This window comes from Chaetodon auriga, chromosome 16, assembly GCF_051107435.1.
Source record: "Chaetodon auriga isolate fChaAug3 chromosome 16, fChaAug3.hap1, whole genome shotgun sequence".
NCBI lineage: Eukaryota > Metazoa > Chordata > Actinopteri > Chaetodontiformes > Chaetodontidae > Chaetodon > Chaetodon auriga.
Window position 1 is genome coordinate 22524871 of NC_135089.1, and position 14707 is coordinate 22539577.

The 14707-nt window shown below is 43.5% G+C and overlaps 1 protein-coding gene across 1 annotated transcript; it reads right to left on the reverse strand.

Annotated features, from left to right (window-relative positions):
• Positions 1 to 393: 393 nt before the first annotated feature.
• On the reverse strand, positions 394 to 3879 carry LOC143333912 (uncharacterized). The gene is made up of 3 exons (XM_076752287.1): positions 3598 to 3879; positions 2753 to 2847; positions 394 to 2554 (listed from the first exon to the last, which is right to left on the reverse strand). Exons 1-3 carry the CDS (start codon positions 3877 to 3879, stop codon positions 394 to 396), a joined length of 2538 nt encoding a protein of 845 aa, XP_076608402.1.
• Between the last annotated feature and the right edge of the window lie 10828 nt (positions 3880 to 14707).

Consider the following 14707-nt stretch of genomic DNA (forward strand, 5'->3'; position numbering starts at 1 on the left):
GCAGAGTGGCTATGCATCGGGCCAGAAGGTCTGCGGTGAGAGGCAAGTGTTTTGGCTCTGAGCGAGGTTCAGTCTTGTGAAGACCTTTGATGGACATACGGATGTGAGAGTGGGATAAGGCGGGGCAAGGTGCTCCCATTGCTAACTTGATGATGAAATTTATACCGCTGATATAGGCTTGTATGGTGGAAGATTTGATCTTTAGGGTTGAGTGGGCGAACGTGATGAAGTTGGTGAAGGTAAGGATGTCGAGAGATGGGAAAGGAAGGCTGAAGGAGGCATGGAAAGCTTTGAAGCAATTCCATCCGGTCAGATAGGAGGAAATCGTCCGGGGGGAGACGCTGTTTAGGATGGCGTCTTGAGAAGCAATCCGTAATCTTTCTAACTCGGGTCTTAGTTGAAGATGGTGGCTGAAAACGGTGGGACTGGCGTCGGAAAATGGTCGGAGGTGGGAGCCAATTGCCTGAATTTCTGGAAGGAGAAACGAGAAAGTGAGTCAGCGATTAAGTTTTTGTGACCTGGGATGTGGGATGCTCGGATAATGAACTGGTGTTGAGCTGAAATTAAGGTGAGCCTGCGAATGAATTGCATGATGTCTAGGACATGTGATCTTCCTTTGTTGATAATGTTTACGACGGCGCTGTTGTCGGAGTGGATGACGATTATCTTTTTTGACCATTCGTGCCCCCAAAGAATGGCTGCTATCACGATGGGATATAATTCGCATATGGTGGAGGAAGGAGGGAGTGATGTGAATTCGTCAGGCCACATGGCCGAGAACCACTTTCCGTTGTAGTAACCGCCGAAGCCGATGGAAGGGGCTGCATCTGTGAACAGGTGCATGTCTTCCTGCGCAGTGACGTGGTTGTCGTAAAAGAAGGAGATGCCGTTCCAGGACGAAAGGAACTGAAACCACAGTTTGAGTTCCATCTTGCATGTTTGGTCGAGCGTGACGTAGTTGTGGAGGGATGGGACGGAGGAGGCGATGGACAGGAGGTGGGACACGAAAGATCGGCCTTGGGGGATGATGTGAGTGGCGTAATGGAGGTGTCCTAAGAGTGACAGGAGTTGGTGTTTGGTGCACCTGTGGGCCAGGAGGAAGTTCGAAATGAGTAATGCGATTCTATGGGTTTTCTCGGGGGGCAGGGATGCTTGGAGTGAGACGGTGTTGAGTGTGATGCCGAGAAAGTCTAGGGATGTTTTGGGACCTTCTGTTTTGTCTGGGGAGATGGGGACTCCCAGTTCGTGGAATGTGGTGGTGAGGGTGGTGAGAGCCTTGGCTGGGGGGGAAGAAGGTGGTGAGATGGTAAGGAAGTCGTCTAAGAGGTGGATGACGTATGGGACTTTATGGTTATTTGTGAGGATCCAGCAGAGTGATTCTGCGAGGGAATCGAATATTTTGGGACTGCTTTTGCATCCGAAGGTGAGGCGCACTGCGAAATAGTATGCACCCTTCCAGTGAACGCCAAAAAGGTGCCAGAAGTTGGGGTGGATGGGGAGGACTTTGAAAGCGCTGGTAATGTCTGCTTTGGACAACCAGGCTCCTTGGCCTGCTAGATGGATGAGGGAGATGGTGTGGTCAATTGTGGAATACTGCATGGAGAAGTCTGGACTAGGGATTAGGCTGTTGATGCTTGGAACGGATGAGCCATGGGGGGATGAGAGGTCGATAATGAGTCTCTTTTTACCTGAATATTTCCTGGTGGCTATGCCAATTGGACTAATTCTGAATGTGGGGAAGGGTGGACTGGGAAAGGGGCCTATCATGAAGGCTTCTTTCACTTCTGCGGCGAGGAGTTTGTCTACGATGTCTGGTTCTGATCTGGCTGACTGCAGGTTGTTGCATATATGAGAAGAATCAGGCATGGTCTGCAAACCCGGGTGGAAACCGTGGGTCAATCCCTGGATGAGGTAACTGACGAACTGGCGGTCGGGGTGGTTCTTTAGGGCAGCAGCTAAAGTGCAAATGTTAATGGGAGTGTTGAGGTACTTACACAGGTTAAGCGTGGTTGGGTTGTGGTGACAGGTGGGTCTGGAATGGGCTCCACCGCAGAAGGAGCAGGTGTGGAGGAATCGGCAGCTTGAGGCATTGCAACCTAGGTCGTTGAAATTGTTGTATACCATTCTCCTGCTTTGGAAGAGGACTGGCCTTCCTCTCCTGTCAACGCCTCTGGGGAGGGGGCCGATGGCGGTGGGCTGGGTGGGAGCTGGCTTGGGGGTGATGGTGGGTGGGGGGGCCGTGGATGGCAGACTGGGGAAGACCGTCGGTGTACGTTTATTTGGGGGTGCGGAGTGAGGTAGGGGGTTCGTGAGGGTGCATTCTGTGGCTGGGTGGGAAGGTGCCCCGCATGATTGGCAGTTGAGGGAGGGGCGAGCGGCGAAAACGCGGCAATATAGTTCCGGGTCTAGTGCCCCCCAATAAGTTCCCTGGTTGAATTGGTGCAAGCGACCGGCGGCTTGGGAAGTGAAAAGTGTGTGATATGTGTAAAAGCCGTTACCGCCGAATCGCAAGGCTAAGTCCAGGATAATGGACAGGTAGTCGTCTAGCTCTGATCTGCGGTTGGGGAAAACGGAACATATCGTGTCGCGGTACAAGGAAAAAGAGAATGCAAATTCGGTTGGTGTGAGTTCCTTGGAACGAGTGGGTGTTGGCTGTTTGAGGTGGAGGGGGCCTAGAACGGTTTGTATTTCTCTTGGGATATGCGGGTAAATGTGGAAGGATGGATCAGTAGGGCTAGATCGACGTAGTTACCGGTGAGGATTTGTTGCCTGAGAGTAGGTGACACAGGTGATGGTCGGGCTGCTGTGGCTGGGCGTACTGGAGGTAGAGCGGTAGCTAGGGAGAAGCTGTTAGGTGGAGGGAGATAGGTGGGGAGAACGCTAAGTTCTGTTGCTTGCGGAGCTGTGGAAGGAAGAGGTACGTTAGGTGCATGATGGGAAACACTGAAAACATTGGGGTGATGGGGTAGGGGGTTGTGAGGGTGGGGGAGGGGAGGGGGAAAAGGAGAGACAGGAGGAAATGAGAGGTTTTGGTTGACTGCGTTGTAGGTCACTGCTGTGAGAATGGGTGGAGCGATGGAGCTGGTGGGTAATGCGGTGTGAGCAGCAGTTGTGGCTGTTGCGGATGAAGTAGGAAGGTTTGGAGCGAGGGAAGAAGAAAGGATGCTGGGATGTAGGGATGCATGTGCTCGGGTTGATTGTGAAGTTTGGGGGGGGAATTAGAGCGCTCAGGAGGGAGGTGAGCATGAGTGTTGCTTGATACAACCTGTTGATACAACCAGGGCTGATGAAGATTGTTGAGTTGCTTCGTCGTGCGGGCGATGCGTCGTGACGTCATCGGCGCCGGATACGGCGCGGCGCAGGGAATCCGGAAGCGCTTGGGACGTCCGGGAAGGAAGAGTTGTTGATTGCGAGTAGTCGTTGAGCAGTTTGAGGAGCTTTGTTTTTTTGTCGGAGCTATGGAAGTGGATGTTTCGCTGCTTGAGAGGGTGTCTCAGGCGGGCGACTGTCCATTTGGGTGAGTTAAGCGCTGAGGAGCGATCGGAGTGATGCCGTGGCGCGTGTGTATGGCGAAGGCTTCGCCTATCGCTTGCGTGCCTGGACCTCGGGCATGTGGGAGAGAGGCCTCTGTCGGGGACGTCGTTTTTTGGGCGGCGGAGACGGTATCTTCCCCTGTGGCTGGTGGCGGGCGACGGGCTGACTGTGGGAATTGTCGGATGATGAGGGCTGAGATCGTCGGGTGAAGTGAACTTCTGAGCGCATCCTGGTTTGCTGGCGGCGCTGGATTTGCGGAGATGGCGGTGATTCAGGGACTTCTGGAGTTGGCTCCTCGTCGAACAGGTCGCTGTCCGAAGGGTTAAGGAAGAGTTCCTGCTCCATGCGTTGAGGTATATATATATATATATTTTTATTTTATTTTTTTAATTTTTTCTCAATCGATGACTTGCGCATCGTACGAGACGTGCGGAACGAGTCAAAGAGGAGATTGGATGCGTCAGGAGCGCTTAAATAACCTGGTGCGTGATTAGGGTGTGTTTTGAGGCGTGGTCTTGTTCCTGAACCTAGTTATTAAACTACGTACAAACACTTTCTTTTCAAAGAAAAAGGGTCTGAGAGCATTTTGTTCTGCTTTTAAAGAAAATTTGCGCTGTACTTCATTCAATACATTTGTATTTCACAATTCGGCAGACTCCTTATTCATCATGAGTACCACACATGCACATTTGCCACAGAACTCAAATGTCCGCAGGTTTTTGCGTAGTTTAGAGGGGCGAGTCGTACCAGCGTATTTAGATGTCAAATTGCGTACTTGCTACGCAAAATGTGTACAGGTTGGCAGGTCTGCCTCAGGTACCTTCTTTGTCAGCATTTTAGACCTCAAGACAATCATTGAGTTGGAAGCCTATACTATAATGTGAACTACAAGATTAAATTGGATCTTTAAAAAAGACCTTTGAATGAACTCCAGCATCGATGATCCAGCGGCAGGATACTCAAGGTTGAAGACCTAACAGCTGCTGAAGAAAGCAGCTACTCCGTGCAAAAACAAAGGGTGTGGGCCCATTACCACATGTCCCTCGATGGATTTAAGTCATCCAGAGGGCTTCATCATGTCACCTGAAATGAACAGATACCACATCATGTGTTATGAGCACTTTGAGATCTGTTTCAGATATAAAGTGCCATAAAATGTAATTATTATAATTATTATTTATTGTGGTCATGTAGATTCCTAGAATCAAAACAAAATATTGAGTTAGAAATGTCGATACAAGATCCAATTAACACTACCTTGAATGATCAAGTAGGGGGTGCTGGGGAGTTCTGCAGTATTAACCTCCACAGCAGTGGCACATGGCTGTAACATAGTAACACACAATAGGATAGAATTAACATTAAAGGATAAATATCGTTCATTGGTCAGAGGTAAATCAGGTATCAATGTAAAAAATGGCATCTAATGTAATCACTCATTTTGCATTTTAAATATTTGAATAAAAAATCTTACATCAACTTCAAGCATCAAATTCTCCTTCGGCTCTTTGAAGTACGACATTAGGAGCAGCAGGATGCAGGCAGCCTTGTCAGAGTCTGGATCACAGCAGGCCAGAACATCGCGGATCTTGGGGTTGTCCAGTGTTGCACAGTAATCCAGGATGGTCTGTCCTCGTCGACTAATTGCCTCCTACAGTCTTTTGAAGGACATCGGCCTTCGTCAGGAGGCCAAAGTGTGAGAATAGGTATTTCTGAGAGAAGAGAAAGGGTCACTCCAGTTTGATCTTGGACATGGCGGGGCAGACACTTTGTTATGGTATTTCCGAAGGATCCGTATGTCTTTTTCATTATTGGTTCTGCTCTCGCCGCCCCACTCATTCCTTCCTCTGTGTATACAGGTATACAAATGTATTGTTAGTACCCAAGTAACAATTTGGTCTCGTAGCCGCCCCCCACACCCACCCCTCCAGCACAGTGTTCAGATCTGGACAAATGACTTAAGTCACCCAAATTTGCATTAAACAAAATTCACCAAAAAGACAGTAGATTGCATGCCTGAGTAGATGTTGAGCAGATCCCTCTTCATATTCTCCAACGTTGCCTCGGTCTCCCACTCTGGCAAATCTGGTGAGCCCCACCTTATAGCTCAGAAGTTGGAGCAGGTCGTCTCATGACTGAAGGGTTAGCAGTTTGATTCCCAGCTGTGACTATCTAAATAGATCCATTCCACAGCAGTCATGTTGCACTGTCATAGCGGAGTAAGCACAGGTGTACTTTATCAAATGAATTAAGATCACATTTTATTTAGTGTGTCACAGCCTTGCCAGAGAGCCACTATGCACAATATAAGCACCCTGGCTCAGCTAAATCCTAAATGGAACAGGGCCATAACAGTTTAATGCTGTAAAATCCGAGGATACTGTAGTTTTTACAGATATTCATTGGGATATTACAGGGGAACTTAATTACAACAAGTTACTGTAAAATAATACTGTTAATTATTGTAAAATGCTGGTAATTTATTACAGTGTACATGGAGGGACAAAGGAGAGGTGAATCAAATCTGAATGTGAAAAAAATGCAGAGCCCTCATTCCTGCTTCCTGATGCAACTCTGCAAAACCTGATTGGTCCTAATAAACCGAGATTACCTTTTGGTCACTCATTTGGCAAAAATTATCTGCTCCAGTTCTTGTCACCTAAATCATTATAATTACTATATATTGGCTTTAGTCAGCTTTGTTGTGGCTGCTTTCAAACTCTTGTAAACTTCTGTAATATTATGAGATCATTTGTGTCACTCAGCTATGACTGCTTTTAAAATGACATGGTTGAAAATTTCAACAAAACCATGTCATCTGCTTAAAACACTTACTCCACTATAGGTTAAAATGAAGTCGACTTACAGAATCTCTCCGTGATTAAACAACAGCAGTCTTAAGAAAAGGCATGCAGAGGCAACATGTTGATCTAAAGATGGCCACTGGCCACTCGGACCATTCGATTGACACCTTGCTTGACCAATTAGGATCTTCTATTTCATCTTCACAGCCAACAACAGCCAATGAGAGTCCATGTTTTACGGAAGTGCCTCATTCTCTTCTTTTGAGTGAAGACCTAGCCAGTTGCAACTGATTGTGCAGATGACTGGCACTTTGTATAGCCAATGATATTCCAAAAAGTAGTACATGCTGTCTCAGTGGGTAATTTATGGTTAAATCAAGGAATTCAGTGCAAATAGGCATATTACACAGATTTTGAGATGATAAATATAGTAAATGGCCTCAATACAAAAACACATGGCCTAAATAAGAGTATAGATACCCAAATATGAGTGTAGATGGCCTAAATATAGATTGCCTGAGTCTTAATATAGAACACCTAGACAAACCATTAGAAAAAGATACGTAAATTATTCATTTTTTTTGTAGTAGTTATCAGTTTTTATTGAACTTGGTCTATGGTAAGGCTTCATGCTGTGGTCCCATTGTGTTTTCCTGCTAACAAGGCCCAGATATTGTCATCCGCTGGCCTATTTGCAAAATAATATTCATGGAGAAATAAAAACCTGGAAAACTTTTATCACTATTGAAGAAGCACAGAGTAGTAATAGAAGTTTTCCAGGTTTTACTTCCAGTGGTTCTGACTGCTAGGAATAATACTTCAGGGTGTGATCTTTCAAAAGAGACCAAAATCATGCATATACTCAAAATGGTTTCAGTTTACTTTGGGTTTGCCTTGGATAGATGTTAGGGGCTAAATTTAAAGGAATAGTAAGAGGTTTTAAAACAATCAGCAATATTTTGCCTTGAAACTGTACAGTAGACACCTGGATATACTGGTCGGTGGTATTCCTGCTGAGCAATCCCTTATTTGAAAGGGCTTGCTGTTTTTTAATCCTAGTAATTAAGCTCACCAATTGACCATGTCTTTTTATTTTTATTTTTTCAAAGGTCTACTCTGCTGTACCTACACAGGTACCACCACCCCACACAGCAACAGGCTGTGGCTATACTGAGCAGCTCACATCTTGATGTGTTGATGTGTGTGTGAATGGGAAGTCATGCTATAGAAAAGAGCCAATGTGCTCAGTCAGCCTTGCTATGGTTAGTAAAGGTTAAAATACACAAAAGAAAATGGCTTGCCATGCTTCTCTGGGGGCTCTGAGCAAAGTCTTTCCAGGGTAAATAAAACTCAAAATGGAAGCTTTGGAAGCTACTGAGCTCAGCCTCATGGGTAATCCTTCATACTGAAGGGTTGGGGGCTTAAAGGGAATAAGCATACAAAAACAGAGAGGGAAGCAGAGAGAAAAACAAAGGGGGATTGACAGAGGAGTGCAAAGATAACGAGAGCAAAGAGGAAGGTAAAATACATATGAGATGGAAGGAAATGGAAAGAGGGATGGATAAGAGGATGAGACTAAGAAAAGAGGTCCAGGGGTAGACTAAAGTAAGGGAGAGGATGAATGACAGAGAAATGGAGAGGGAGCGAGGATAGAAGGCTGGGGAAATGTGGATTGGACAGACTGCATTGCAGCTGTCTATTAATTTTTTTTAAATTAAATAATTTCTTGGAGACAGGGTTGCTGTCTTACATATGACAAAAAATAAACAAACTAATATAATATTACCAATAAGCCGTTGCAATTGAATGTAGTATATTCAATTTCATTGCTTGGTGTCAGAATACACACATCACGCTACTGCTTCTTTGCTGCACTGTAAGAAATTTTAAGGTCATTCAACTTAAAAACAGAAGTTTCTCTGCTGCCTGAAGATTTTAAGAGTAAAATCCACATAAGACTAGAATGTATTTCAACTTGCAAACGCTAGTTCAAAATATTGATATAACTTACAGGATTCCATTCATTCAATTCAGTGTTTTAAGTTGTTCATTTACTTCACTTGACTTCCTAATTCAAAACAAAGAAAGATTTCATGTCATTCATAAGAAAAATACCTTGGGTCAAATAAATGCAGGTTGTCTGTTCTTGAAACTTGTATCGATAATGAATTATCAGGAACACTGACATTTATTTTTTAACAATGAAATTTTGTACAACATTGCCATTTCATATTTTAATAGCTGTTATCTGTGAAATTGCATCTTCAAAGACATCAACATCATTGACAATCAACTGGACTGGGCAAAGAACACTGACGCTCTCTGCAGGAAGGGCCAGAGTCGTTTGTATTTTCTGAGGTGACGGAGGTCCTTCAACATCTGCTGGACTATGCTCAGGATTTTCTATGAGTCGGTGGTGGCTAGTGCTATTCTCTATGCTGTTGCATGCTGGGGCAGCAAGCTGAGGATGGTGGATGCCAACAGACTCAACAAACTGATCCACAAGGCCAGTGATGTTGTGGGAATGGAGTGTGACTCTCTGACGGTGGTGTCAGAGAGGAGGATGCTGACTAAGCTACGGACTATCTTGGACAACGTCTCACACCCACTTCATGATGTGCTGGTCAGGCACAAGAGTACTTTCAGTGAGAGACTCATCCCACCAAAATGCAAGACTGAACACCACAGGAAATCATTCCTGCCTGTGGCCATCAAACTGCACAACTCCTCTCTCTGAATGGCCCTTGGACTTTTTCACTCCCTGTTAGATCACAAATATTTATACTGCAGTTCACTATTGACCAAATTCAATATACAAAGCACATCCTTCTGTATATACTCTGTTTATTTGTCTATGTGTATACTTATAGTTTCTCAGTATATATATATTGTTTTATATAGATATATCTCAGTATAAATATTTTGTTCTTTATATTTTGTTTTTTATATATACATATTTTCTTTTTCTCTTCTAATTTTTATTCTATTCTTGTAAGGAGCACCTGCAACAAAAACAATTTCTCCTCAGGGATCAATAAAGGAATTCTGATTCTGATTCTGATAAAAGCTGTAAAACACAAAAAAATGTAACAGTAAGCTAACATAATACATTCATCATACATTTCTCAAGCATATGGACTGAGAATGACTAGCAGCTCTCCTTCAACTCTGTAGGCAGCCAGTGGGATGTAGTCACTCAGAAGGTCACTGGCTGTTGGACGTTAAGTCAGTTTTCTAATGTTCTGAAAAACTCTGTTGCTTTAGAATGCTAACAAGGTTACTGCACTTTAACCCTTTGAAATTACATTTACAACTATTAACATATCCAGATGTTAACATAAACCAATGGATACTGGCCTCTTTCACATGCTTCAGTCTCTCCTTTTGTGTACCTTCGTTCCTGTGGAGATTTAGGCACAAAGACAAACAAAGGGTGAAGGTGTTCTCCTGCCTCATGATGTGGTCCTCTGAGTCAATCCAAATTGATTTTTTTTTCATATATTGCTACCACAGAATTTGTATGGAGTTACAATGTTTAACACAGCTGTTCTCATCTGTTGTTCAGGTCTACAAACTCCTGGTGTTATTTCATTTTATTTATTTACTTATTTGTTATTTTATTTATTTCTTTTATCTGCAACTAACAAATTTGAGTTGAATGGACATGTCATAACCCTGCCAATTCTCGGATAGTCAAATCGATGAATGGTTTTGGAAAACCTAAACAGCTGAGTTTGATATTCAAAGCATCATGGTACAGTAAACTCAATAGAATAAACAAATTGGGATAACTAGAGGGATGTCATTTCTTATTGTGTGAGAATCCTTTCTGTGATTTAAAAATTAGATTGAAAAAGTTATAATCTTTCAAATCTATCCTATGGCCTCCCTGATCTTTCGCAGGCTGTCCAATGATTCCTTGATAATTACTTTGACTTTGAAGGAGTGAATGATAAAGAGATGACCAGAGACATTCCAGTGGGACTCCCTGAACAAGAACACATCTGACACCAGAGGCCATCTTTGAACAGACAGACTGAGACAGAGGTCACCATCTCCACCGTGACAACGTCTAGGAGCTTCACCTTGAAAAATACCCAGTCGAATTTTTTACTGCAACTAGCGCTGTGCATTTTTAAAACTGCAGACCTATTTTGTTGATATTATGCATGTGCACAAAAACACATATGGTGGCATGATTCACATTTGTCCATTGATATCAAACAATCACATCAAGACAGTCTGAATATCAATTTTTATCAAAAAAATCAAATTTCAAATAAAAAGCGAGAGCCCTAATACGCACAGTAAAAAACACTGAACGTAGATGTTTGTTTATAGTTAAAGTATCCTTGGCACCTTTAAGCTGAAAGCTCTCTATTATAGATTGGAAAAATAATATTTGTTGTCCAAATGACCTCGGTCTCAAAGGAACATAATAACAATGATGTACCTTGCTGCAGATGTAATCTATATACTGGAGTACCCAAGAAAATGCAGGGTCTTTGTTTGATATGTGCATTGTTTAAGACCTTTTTCTGTTTGTTTGTTTTCTTGGGATTAACAATGAGTGATTTTGTCACAATGCTCCACTTATCTATCTGCACAACCCTGACGATTACTAGAATCATCTTTTGTGAAAGCAAATATGAAGTACTAAGGGAGAAAGGTGGCAGAAGAGACAGTGAGAAAGGGTGGAAAAGGAAAGAAGATAATGAAGACTGGGGGAGAGTAGAGTGGGGGAGAAGAAGAAGATAGTCTGCATGTGTCTGTGTGTGTACACAATGCTAATACTGCTTATAACAGAGGGCATTCTGTGTGTTAATAATAATGTCTGAGAGTGTGCGTGCTGTCATTTTTACAAACTGTGTGCTACTTTGCTACGCTCACCTAGCTTGTGATAAATCTCAAATTTAAGGATCCCTGCAGGCTGCAGCAGGTGTGAAAATGTGCCCTAAAGTTCCCTGGTCAGTATAACCTTTCCTATCTGATGGGTGTGTGTGTGTGTGTGTGTGTTTGTGTTTGGTTATCTCACTGCCAGGTCACAGTTTCTGCTTTCTGCAACCAGCATACTTGGACCAGGCAATGTCTCTCCACTTCCCTTAGGTGCTGCTCCGATGGTCCATTTGGCCAGCTCGTGTATATAAGATGTATATCACGGTGTATAAACATCGTTTTCTCAGTCTCTTTCGTCTACATGTCTTGCTTTTGGCATCCTCCTCTTGTTATGTCCAAAATCTCTCTGCAACAGGTGAAACTCCTGCTGCCTAATGAGTAAGAGCCACTAACCCCCAACCGTGATGTCAGTATGACCGTGCTTCTCCCAACCTGCATCTACAAGACATTATCATAACGTGTGTTTTTATTTCTACACAGCTATGACAAGAATAATAATAATAATTGTTAGAAAGGTGTGTGAGGTCATGTTTTAACAGTGTGTGTGGGTGTTACACAGGTATTGTGAGACTTAGCTAATGTTTCTTTTCTAAAAGAAACCTCCTGCTGTCCCTTTTCCCTCTCTTTCACACTCGTGTTCTTCCCTTCCATCCTGCTCCTTCTCTCCCCACCGATTACCCTCTTCCTTCTCCTTTTTCTTCCCCTACCCTTTTCTTTGTCCTGCCCACACACTCACTCACTTTCAACAGCTATAAGTATAATCTCTTGTGTACCTTGGAGGCTTATAATGTATAATATGTGCAGAAAATGTTGCTTTTCATGTTTCATTTCATTTCTCATATCTTAAATACATAACAAATAGCATAATAGCAGCAATATAATGGTCAATGATTACAGTCTGTTACAAGAGCTTTGTACCAAACTGTCACAGAGTAGAGAAAGCTAAGATGGAAGGCAAAGTATTACATATTTTAGTTAATCAACATTCCATTCCAAGAAATGAGATACAAGAGGCCAAAATGGGTTTCCTATGCAGAGTATCTGGGCTCACCCTTAGGGGACAGTGTGAAGGACTCAGATGTCTGGAAGGAGCACAGAGTAGAACTGTTGCTACTGCGGCTTCACATTGAAAAGAGTGATGTCTACCTTAGAGACCTGGGGGCAGAGCCAGAACACGGCAGGGGGATTATATATCTCAGTTGGCCTGGGAATGCCTTGGGATCCCCTAGGAGGAGCTGGAGGATGCAGCTGGGACGAGAAGGACGGAGGAGTCATTTGGCCTGCTGCTACCATAATCCAGACACAAAAAAGTAGCAGTGTCCCTGCATTTGTTGAAACATTGTCTCTGGTGTCAGATATGAATGTTCTCCTTGATCTGTCTCCACCCATCTTCTGACTCCTGGTGGTGACCTTTGACCTCTTCCCAGTGGATGCTGTGAGAGGTTTTGGTCTTCACACATAGCTAATGTGTTGTTTTTTCTGATGTACTCTTCATTCAGTCACTTGTCCAGGGTGCTTGCTGTTTCGCTAATTTAGTGTTCCCCACAGCTGTCACATGTGATGTCATTATGATGCCATACACCCCAACAGATTTTACACATCAGCAGCAGCAGCTGAGCAGTACTACTACATAATGTGAAGTGATGTCACTTGAGTCAGCGTCAGTTGGGGCTGAAGACTACAAGTTTGAAAATTAAAAAAATCTGTTGTTGTAGAGATAGGAAGAAGTGACCAGACCTCTGTAGACCACTCTTCATCACTGCTTGAGGCTAGAGGCTCCAGGCTACATCAGCTGCTACTAGAAGGCAGATGACTCTCTGGTTGAACTGCAGTGTAGGTAATGAAGAGGCCCCGAAAATAAAAATGAACCTGTTGGTCCCATTTCATAAACTGTCCATTGTGAGTCAAAGAATGTGATGCAATGCTAAATCGATGGAGTACAATTTTAATGCCACTGTCAGTCTTTACATGAACACAGATGCCTAAGATTGGCAGCTTCCCACTTTCCTCCTGTTCCCAAGACCTTTTGCAGGGTGTACATACACATACACATATACACCTACTGGCACAGAACAACAATGCCAAACATATTGGAAGAAAGAAAGAAATCCAGTTACCGATAATATGTGACTAATAATTTTGTGTGGTAAATCTAGTGGGGGACCCTGAAATTAATATAATTTTGAACAGTATTTTTTTTTTTTGTTCCAGCAAAACTTCCATTGGTTTTTCAATAGTTTTGTTATTTCCTATTATAACATTTTTCTCATATTTGTATGCTACAAATTTCAAAATTGTTGCTTTCTCCCTCTTTTATACCCTTTTAGTTCTTTCTCTCAAATATGTTATGTTAGCTTTATCTGCATATAATCTTTCTAACTTCCCATATGCTCAAGATTGTCCAATAGAAGTTATGACACATTATATTATTGTCTACCTGTTGAATTAAACCTTCTATTTTGGCTATCAATGTTTTTTCTTTTTCCTGATGATGTTTAATTTATGGAGCTACTGTATACTGAATGCCAACACATCTTCATACCTAGAAAACTGAATAGACTTATTGCCAATGACTCCCAAAATGACATATATCACCACTGGGGAGTACCAACAACAGGCCGGTATGACAAAGGCCGACCTCGAGTTTGCTTAGGATTATGAACCAAAACTACATTGTTAGATTTCGGACTAGACCAGGGGTTAGGATAAGTATGTTAAGTGATACTGTCAGTATATCACATAACTTAGAATAGGTCAGTGTCGACTTTTGGTCACACAAGAAGTGAACAGTAGTCTCATGGGTGGAAATTCTTGTGTTTGTTGAACCATTCATCCACACCACCTTCCTCAATACTAGAGGCTCTATTTTCGTCCCTGCAGTCTGCGCACCCGGCACAGTGGTATTTCCGTGCAGGCGCACTTGGTATTTTGGTAGGCCGTGGCACACAGAGGTACGCCAGGATGGGCATTGCGGTGTCGGCAGGATCAGCCGGCGGATTTTGGATTTTCGGTCCATTTCGGTCCACGGCGGCAGCGTAAAAGACCAGACCAGACCTGGTCAACTCTGTGCGCCAGTTATCATTGTAATGCTTAACGTTATCTACAAAGATGGAGTACATCATTGCTTTGAGGATGATGAGGAAGAGGAGGAGGAGGCCAAGGATTTACCATCGAAGGACCTCATATTTAGACATGAGTGAGCAGGAGTGCAGGTGGGCCACGAGAATAACGCCTTCAACACTGTAGGCTATGCAATTTTCTTTAATCATCTACTCTTTTGCATGTCACAGGAACAAATTACATCTGCCAAGGGAGGTCGTCGACGTGATAGCGCGCATCGTGGCCTCCGATGCACACCCCGGCTGCGCTCCCCCGGCTGTGGGCTCAGTCATCCTCGAAACTTGCCATGCATCTTGCGGCGTTTTTAAAGGTGAGGTGAGGAGCTGGTGTGATTGGTGAACACTGGACTCGGC